The 9,834-nt window shown below is 36.6% G+C and overlaps 1 protein-coding gene across 1 annotated transcript; it reads left to right on the top strand.

Annotated features, from left to right (window-relative positions):
* Positions 1–7,080: 7,080 nt before the first annotated feature.
* Positions 7,081–9,502, top strand: LOC110659051 (cation/H(+) antiporter 4-like). The gene is made up of 4 exons (XM_058149246.1): positions 7,081–7,283; positions 7,606–7,805; positions 7,902–8,152; positions 8,255–9,502. The coding sequence occupies exons 1-4, from the start codon at positions 7,081–7,083 to the stop codon at positions 9,383–9,385; spliced, it is 1,785 nt and encodes a 594-aa protein (XP_058005229.1). The 3' UTR covers positions 9,386–9,502.
* Positions 9,503–9,834: the final 332 nt, after the last annotated feature.

The raw sequence follows: 9,834 nt of genomic DNA, 5'->3' as shown, positions 1-9,834 counted from the left end.
AGATGTATGGGAATGTATGCAATTATATGATATATGCATGCTAAATGGATAATGTGCAAAGTGAGACCTTAATAGTAAATAGAATGACCATAAAATCTTCCAAACAAATGATTAAGTTGGAAATGCTATAATTAAAGTAATTATAACATAGGCCCTCCATTGGGGCAATTATTTTAAGAAATTTTAAATAGTTGCATAAGATGCAATTTATTTAAGAGATTTTCTTAAGAATAATTGTTAAGCATGAGATGTTGTAAATATGTAAATGGTTTAGTGGCCAATATTGGATGTACCTGAGGACATTAAAATTATTTGCATAATTCTCGGCTCAATGGGATCAACTTAACTAATGCAAGATAAGTCAATAATGGATGAACATGAGATTTTGAGCATTAGGGGCTAGGTAAAGGATTGAACCTCATATGAGATGTGATGGGCAAGGAGTTGCTCACTTATAGTTTATTGTAATTCCAATAATGGATGTACCTGAGGATGATCAATAGAATTATAAGAATTCAATCACCCACTAGAAATCCATCCAACTAGGATTTCCGTTTTCTACTTTGGAAGTGTAGGATTCGCTAAGTTAGTGGGAGGACCAATTTGATTAAAAGACCATAATCATTTTGGTTAATTACATGATACATTTACTAATTAATCTGGTTATTTTCTGCAGTTAATTTTCTGATAAAAATGAGCACAAAACAACCACCACCATCCAATATCCTTGCAAGCATACTTGATCACAACAGGTTGACAGGACCTAATCTGTCTGATTGGCTAAGAAATTTGAAACTTGTCTTGAACCTTGAACATATAGGATATGTTCTAGATTCAAATGTTCCTGGTCCCTTACCTCCAGAGGCCACTTAAGAGGAACATGAAACTTTGGACAAGTGGAAGGAGCATGATATGAGAGCTAAGTGTTAAATGTTTGCTTCCATGAGTAATGAGTTACAGAAGCAACATGAAAACTTGCAGAGTGCAAGTGAGATCCTCCTTCACCTACAAGAGTTGTATGGTGAGCACAGCAGGAATGCTAGGTATGAGATATCTAGACAGCTATTCCGTATGAGGATGTCTGAGGGACAGAATGTTGGGGATCATGTCCACAAGATGATTCGGCTGATTGAGCAGTTGGAACATCTTGACTTCAACATGGGTTTCCAACTACAAACGGATTTAATCCTTCAGTCCCTTCCTTAGTCTTTTGGGAATTTTGTAACAAATTTCCATATGACTAAACAGGAATGCACTTTAGCTGAATTACTCAACATGCTGGTTATTGCCCAAAAGAATATGCCAGGCAATAAAGGGAAAGAGGTAGCTTTGGTTGCATCTTCTTCTGCTGGAAAGTCCAACAAGAAGAAGGGTAATAAGAAAAAGAAACCTCATATTCCTGGTCCTTCCAAGAAAATAGCTAAACAGAAAAGGAAGATTAAAGCTGATAAAGGCAAAGGAAAGTGTCTCCACTGCCAACAGGAAAGTGTTTCCATTGCCAACAGGAAAGTGTTTCCATTGTCAGTAAGAAAGTGTTTCCACTGGCCAGAGTATAGTAATCTAAATGAATGCAATGCCATGATGAAAACCAACTCAAGTTCAAAATATATTTGGCACTTAAGGTTATGTCATGTTGCAGAAGATAGGATTGCAAAATTGGAGAAAATGGGGATTCTATCCTCATTGGGCTCTGAGCCTACTCCAACTTGTGAATCTTGCCTTCAAGGCAAAATGACTAGATCACCCTTTGTTGGACAAGGGCTAAGAGCTGAAAATATTTTAGAACTAATACATAGTGATGTATGTGGTCCATTTAAAGAAATGGCTAGAGGGGGCTTTCATTATTTTATTACCTTTACTGATGATAAATCAAGGTTTGGGTATTTGTATTTGATAAAATACAAACATGAATCCTTTGAAAAGTTCAAAGAATTTAAATCTGAAGTAGAAAATCAAACAGGAAAGAGTATTAAAGCTCTTCGATCAGATCGTGGAGGTGAATATTTGAGTACTGAATTTGATGAATACTTGAGAGAGCATGGCATTGTTTCTCAGCTGACTCCTCCAGGAACGCCACAGCTGAATGGTATATCTGAAAGGAGAAATCGTACCCTATTGGATATGGTACGTAGTATGATGAGCTATACTGATATGCCAATCTCCTTTTGGGGATTTGCATTAGAATTAGCTTTGTATATTCTGAATAGGATTCCATCAAAATCAGTTTCTTCCACACCGTATGAGATATGGCATGGAAGAAAACCAAGTCTTAACCATGTTAAGATTTGGGGTTGTCCAGCTTATATCAAAAAGTCAACACCGATAAATTGGAGACGGATCGTAAAAGGTCGATTTGTTGGATATCCAAAAGATAGTTTTGGATATTATTTTTATTTGCCTACTTCACAAAAGGTTGTGATAAGTAGAGATGCCACATTTCTTGAACAACAGTTTGTTCAAGAAGGAGGCAAAGGAAGGCAAATAGAGTTAGAATTGGAGAATTCGACCAACCAATGCATCGATGGATATAGATCCATCTAGTCAACCTATACCCGTTGATGAAACATCTACGATTGTTCCTCGTAGAACAACCGGGTATCTCACCCACCGATGAGATATGGTTTTCTTCATGAAGAAGAACAAGAGTTGTCTACTCATGAAGAAGTAGATCATGGGGATGATCCACTTACCTATGAAGAAGCTATATCGATATAGACTCTTCAAAATGGATTGATGCTATGAAATCCGAGATTGATTCCATGTATAAGAATCAAGTTTGGGATCTTGTTGACCCACCTGAAGGTATTGTACCTATAGGAAACAAATGGGTTTTCAAGAAGAAAATTGGTTCTGATGGAAAGGTAGAGACCTATAAGGCAAGGCTAGTAGCGAAAGGGTTTCGCCAAAGGCAAGGACTAGATTATGAGGAGACTTTCTACTTTGTTGCCATGCTTAAATCAATTAGGATTTTATTAGCAATAGTGCATACTATGATTATGAGATTTGGCAGATGGATGTCAAAACAGCTTTTCTCAATGGATACATTGAAGAAAACATTTTCATGGAACAACCTAAGGGATTTGAATCCCAAGATGGTTCCAAGGTATGCAAGCTAAAGCGATCCATTTATGGGTTGAAACAAGCTTCGAGGAGTTGGAACATTCGTTTTGATGAAGCCATTAAATCTTTTGGTTTTATAAAAAATGAGGATGAGCCATGTGTATATAAGAAGGTTAGTGACAGTGCTATCACTTTCCTTGTCTTATATGTGGATGACATACTGTTGATGGGTAATGATAGAGGTATGTTGACGACTATATAAAGGTATGGTTGTCAAATACATTCTCCATGAAAGACTTAGGGGAGGCAACCTATATTCTTGGGATTCGCATCTATAGAGATAGAGCGAAAAGAATAATTGGTTTATTCCAAAGTCTATACTTGGAAAAGGTGTTAAAGAGGTTTAACATGCTTGATTCCAAGAGAGGATTGTTACCAGTGAGACATGGGTATCCACCTTTCTAAAGAGATGTCTCCAAAGACACTGAAGAAAGAGATAAGATGGCCAGGATTCCATATGCTTCGGCTATTGGAAGTTTAATGTATGCAATGTTGTGTACTAGGCCGGATATCGCATATCTCGTTAGTTTGACTAGCGGTATCAATCCAATCCAGTTTGGAACATCGATAGTCACAAGAATATTCTTAAGTACTTGAGAAGAACTAAGGATTTATTCTTGATTTATGGAGGTGGAGACTTACAATTGGATGGTTATACTGATTCTGATTTCCAATCAGATATCGATGATAGAAAGTCTACCTCTGGATATGTGTTCATTTGTAATGGAGGTGCAGTCAGTTGGAAGAGTTCCAAACAGAGCACGACTGCAGATTCCACTATCGAGGTCGAGTATATTGCTTGCATCGATGCCGCAAAAGAAGTCGCTTTGGATGAAGAAGTTCGTGATGTAACTTACAGAGTTCCTTCCATTGAGTCGCCAGTTCCATTACACTGTGACAACAATGGAGCAGTCATATAGGCTAAGGAACTAAGGTCTCACCAAAATCCAAACACATAGAAAGGCACTACCATATTATCAGAGATATAGTTGGGCAAGGCAATATAGCCATGCAGTAAATAACATCAGCTGAAAAATTCAGCTGATCCATTCACTAAGCCTTTGTCATAAGCTCAGTTAGACTGACATCTTGAGAAGATGGGTCTAAGATATTATAATGAATGGCTCTAGTGCTAGTGGGAGATTGTTAGTAGTATGCCCTAGAGCATATCATTTAGTATGTATCTTGTATATATTTTATTAATAAAAGGTATTTCCACTTTTCCGTTTACATAATATATTTATGTGTAATAGAAAAGGTCCATTGATATTTTGTTAGAAATATTATTCTTAAGTTGTTAAGAATATGAATGACAATATTTCTAGCACAAAGTATCATAAATAGGTTCACAATCGAGGATACTTCATAATAAGGACATGACTTATCCAGAAAGATTGTATTCATGTTTGTTCCCAAATTATTTATATGAGATATAAATAAGATGGAATGGTGAGTCTCATGCCATATAACAAACATGATAGGCACTTATAAATGATAAGTAGGCCAAACCAGTGACACTTATGACAAGCACATGGAGTTTACTCTTGTCAATGTTTTGTCATAAATCATATCAGTGCATATAATCTTTAGACACGAGATAGCACAGCTTATCTTGTATATAGGTAGTTTGAGTTTGATCTCGCTTTCATACTTGTACTATGTATGGGTATATGGGCATGTGTTGGCTCTGCTAGTTATATATGGAGGTAGGTGTTGATCAAGAAGGAATCTGTTCTCTAAGTAAATAGAGATAAAATCCTATGTTCATTTAATTGTTCTTGATGTTTCAAGTTCTGGCCAGACAGATAGATTTATTGAGAAAAGAGTTTCGATGAGAAAAATCTTTTAATCAAGAACTGGAATTAAAAGAGAACATAATATTCATAGCAAATGGAGTTTGACATAAACCATGACTCAGCTTGAGTTGGGATTTTGTAACAGAGAGATTCTAGTGCATGGTAACATATGATTATAGGTTCATTTAAGGTAAATCTTATTACTAATTGGGTGGCCATGGCATGCTATGCTAGGTGTTAACCATGGTCTATGAGGTTCATAAAATGATTTAGAGAAATCATTTATGGTAAGAAAGAGTTCGATGATATTAAGAGTTGATATCATGTCTCATTGCCAATTAGTGATGAGCCTAGTAAGTCACACACATACACAAGTTATCACCTATTTAAATATGATTTAATTAATTAATTAAAGAGTTTAATTGATTAATTAAATAGATTTGGTTTGCAATTAAATTGCAAAGTCCCTAGCATGACTTGAAACCAAATCTAGATTATTGGATGTGTAGTATAAATTAAATTTATATTTAAAGTGTTTAAATATGAATTTAATTGATGAGAAATTAATTAATAGAGATTAATTAATTAATTTATATTTGATATAAATTAATTAGAAGAAGAAAATAATTATTTTGGGTTAAGAACTCAAAATTAAGACACGAGGCATTTTGGTCATTTCACGATGGTGACACGTGGCACCATGAGATGGTGACACATGGCTTAACACATAAGCTTGCCAAATATTTTTAATCATGTAAGATGATTAAAATCAAGATTAAATATAGGTTTGACACTTGGCACAATGTGATTGGGTCACTTAAACCTAGAGCTAATCAAAAGGTGACATGTGGCTAGGGTTTAATGTGTTAACCTAGCTATTTAAGTGTGGTTATGAAAAGAAAACATAACCAGCAGCCTCTCCTCTCAATTGTCACGCCACTTTGAGCCTCCAGCTATTTCTCTTCATCTCTCATCAATTCAAAGAGATTAGCCATCAATCTCTTGAATTAAGAACACTAGAAATTGTTTCTAGTGTCTGTTTGCATCTCTAATCTCTTAAAAGGCGTAACTTGAATTTCTAATTAATAGAAAAGGCTTTAGAAGCTGTTCAAGGGCTGCCATAGGTGTTCTTGGTGTGGACAAGCTAGAGGGACAACATCCGGTGTCCTCAAGACGAATCTCAAAGGCGCGACACGCTGCAAAGACATCAAGAGGTTAGTGTAATCGTTCTTGATTTAATCTAGGGTTCTAAAATTAATCTGATTAATTTTAAAATCTTAAATGGCAAATACAGATCCAAAAACATATTAAAAGAGTTTTAATATGTTGTTTATCATTGAAATTAAATAGATAAAAATAAATCTTGCATGGTGCATGTGACCCTAGGTGAAAATTTTTGAATTCAATGGTATAATCTTGTGTTTTTCACGCTTCCGTTCCTTCAAAGAGTATGTCTGCCTTAAGGTGGGCAAAGGATCCTTACTAAGCACTTAGACTCGAATCTAATCATACTCCACATTTAGCCCAGCAAGAAAATCATATATGCGCTCATTTTCAATCAATTTCTGGAACTTAACTGCATCAACCGAACATTAAGCCTGAAAGTCCTGATAGAAATCCAACTCTTGCCATAGACCACTCAGTTTCGCATAATACTGAGCAACAGTCAACTCACCTTGTTTCATTCCATGAACCTTATTCCTAAGCTCATAAACTTTATTCTAAGCTCATAAACTTGTGCATAATTCCCAACTTGAGAATAAGTCTGAGAAACAGCACTCCAAATGGTAGCGGCACTGTCCAACAGTAAATACCCACGAGTTATATGAGGTTACATAGAATTGATGAGCCATGACATAACAAGAGAGTTCTCTGACTCCCATTGGCTGTAGGTAGAATTAGCACTTTCTGGCTTTTTTCTATCTCCAGTGATATACCCCTGCAGTCCTCTAGCCTGAATGAACAGTAGACAAGATCTAGACCATGCTAAATATTTAGTTCCATCCAACTTTACAGGACTAATTTGTAAAAAGGGATTATCACCAATAAATCCAGCCTTTGTTTCAGAGGCTTTCTTCTTTTCATCAGTCATTTTTCCATTAAAGAAATAGGTACTGAGACAGAAAGCAAGAAACTGGGCAATGGAAGGTACCCAAAAAAATAAATGTGCAAACCAGGTTTGGAAACACGTTGGTCAGGGGCACGCTGGACAGGGAAGGTCATCGATAACAGGCACGATCGAAGAAATCACCGAAAAAAAGGGTGCACGTGTCGGCGCATGAAGAATGACGCGAGACTTCTGGAGGCACGTGAGCTCACACGCTTCACCGGACGGCGGCGGGACTCTGGGCGTAGGCTGATCGACTGGTGTCCTTCCTCCTCAAGTGGGTGGTGACAATCACCTCCCTTCCTAGAACGACGTAGAAGTTTGACCCAAATAAAAAATTACCCAGAACTATACTGTTCATGCTAATAAATTTTTACACTGCTCTGATACCAGGTAGAAAACAGAGAATTTAAAAAATATTCTTTTATATTTCTTCATACTAAAATGATTTACAAGCATTCTAATTTATATACAAAGGTTAGGACTAACTAGAAAACTAATAATGACCAATAAATACAAGGAATTTACACTAATTGAGGGATTTTAACAGATAGTTTCCTCAAGTATTTTAATTCTGGTTAGGGTTGAACCAGAGGAAAGAGCGAAGAGTGATGCTTTAGGAGTTCTTGCATTAATTCTTACTCTAATAGTCATCTTCCGGCCAGCGTTCCGGTGGGTGATTAGACAGACGCCTGAAAGGATGCCTGTCAATAACTTCTACACTAGCACCATTTTGGTACTAGCCTTGGCCGCTGGACATCTTTTGGACAGGATGGATCTGGGTCTATTTCTGGGTCAATTCATCTTTGGTTTAGCTATACCAGCTGGGCCACCATTAGCATCTGCATTGATTGACAAGTTCTAATCTCTTACATTAGGAGTTCTTTTGCCCATTCAAGTTGCAACATCAATGATAAGGGTAGATTTGCTCGTCATCGTATCTCGATTTAGCTACCTAAAATACTACATTGGCTTAACATGTGTGCTTTTTGTAGTCAAATTGTCAGCTTGTTTGGTTCCTTCATTGTACAGTAAGATGCCATTAATTGATTCTGTAGTTCTCGCTTTCATTTTGAGCTCCAAAGGCATCATCGAGTTGGCAACATACTCTGTTAGGAAAGACAATGGGGTAAGATCTTCGGAACCTTTTATTTATTATTCTTTTTTTCCCTGCATTGATCAAGAGGGACGCTAGCTAATACATTTTGTTTTCCTCTCAATTGAATTGCAGCTCATCAGCGAAAAGAATTTCACCCTTTTCTCTGTAATGGTTTTGCCGAGTTCAATCATTGTTCCAATCTTCGTTAAATACCTTTACGACCCTTCAAGGAAATATGCAGGCTATCAAGCAAGGAACATCGTGAGTTTAAAGCCTGAATCTGAGCTCCGAATTCTTGCATGTATTCACAGAACTGATAATATAGCTTCTGTAATAAAGCTGCTTGATGCCTCACATCCAACAGTTGAAAGCCCCATCAATGTTTATGTCCTTCACCTCATCAAGTTAATTGCCCAAGCCACCCCAATCTTCATATCCCACCAAAAGACTGGACCAATATCAACCTCCTGCTCTCAAAATGTCATCCTTTCTTTCAAAAAATATGAACAGGATAATCCAAACGCTGTATCAATCCATGCCTTTACATCAATATCTTCAACAAAGTTTATGTATGAGGACATAGGCACACTTGCTCTTGACAAAGTCACATCCCTAATTCTATTGCCCCTCCATCGAAAGTGGCCTATCCATGGACTTATCAAATGTGAAAACCATAGTTTAAGGACTCTAAACTGCAGGGTTCTTGAAAAAGCCCCTTGCTCTGTGGGGATCTTTTTTGAGCGTTTCAAACTCAACAAAGAAAATTTTAAGAAACATGGACCAAAGCGTTCACATCTTTCCTTGTGCATGATCTTCTTGGGTGGTAGGGATGATCGCGAGGCCTTGATTTTAGCCAAACGCATGGCCAATAACTCAAATGCAAATCTAACAGTTATCAATTTTATTGCTGATCATGATGATGATGATACTGAGTTCGTATCGGATGAGAAAGTGCCCGACTTTACAGCCATTGAGAAAGTCCAGCAAATCTCTGTTATAGATGAATCTATACCATACAAGGAGCAGCCGGTGAAAGATGGACCACAGACTGCATTACATGTTCATTCCATAGCGGATGATTATGATCTTTTTATAATGGGAAGAAGCTATGGTGTGAAGTCTCCTCAAACGAGTGGTTTATCAGAATGGAGTGAACTTCCTGAGCTTGGGATCATCGGAGACCTGCTTGGCTCCAAAGATCTTGATACTGAAGTTTCTGTTTTGGTAGTGCAACAACAAAGGCAGATGATATATCTAGACTAGAGAAACATTGATTATCATTAGATGGCAAATTGTTCTTTTTTGGTTGTTTTTAGTGGCAATCTTTATTCCGACAAATTATATTGAAGATAATGAATTTAATATCGAATTCCATAACTGAAAAAATAATTTCAATATTTTCTATAAGATATATTAGTAAAGCATAGCCATCTTGTTATGTACTAAGCTCATTAGGCATTAACTGGAAGTGAGAAATGGAAGGAAAATAAAGAAATGAGAGGACATTCAGTTATATTTTCTCAAAGCGTATAGCTAAAATAATTTAATGGCCAGTAGCTAGCTAATATCACTTCTGCGACAAAATTATAAAGAAACAAAAATCAGTTAATGAATCTTTTATATAGTTAATTCTGCTACAACTATAACTATGACAAAGATCATATCCATTAGATGAAAATTTAGTTAACTTGTGTAGTTCCCTTGGACTCAAG

The sequence above is a fragment of the Hevea brasiliensis genome, chromosome 6 (genome assembly GCF_030052815.1).
Source record: "Hevea brasiliensis isolate MT/VB/25A 57/8 chromosome 6, ASM3005281v1, whole genome shotgun sequence".
In the NCBI taxonomy this organism is placed as follows: domain Eukaryota; kingdom Viridiplantae; phylum Streptophyta; class Magnoliopsida; order Malpighiales; family Euphorbiaceae; genus Hevea; species Hevea brasiliensis.
This window is presented reverse-complemented; position numbering and strand designations above follow the sequence as displayed.

Bases quoted from the DNA above. Each gene is read 5' to 3' on its own strand.
- LOC110659051 (XM_058149246.1), top strand. From the start codon at position 7,081: ATGTGCAAACCAGGTTTGGAAACACGTTGGTCAGGGGCACGCTGGACA. The intron at 7,806-7,901 runs GTCTATTTCTGG...CTCTTACATTAG, and splicing joins TTTGGACAGGATGGATCTGG to GAGTTCTTTTGCCCATTCAA. The intron at 8,153-8,254 runs GTAAGATCTTCG...ATTGAATTGCAG, and splicing joins CTGTTAGGAAAGACAATGGG to CTCATCAGCGAAAAGAATTT.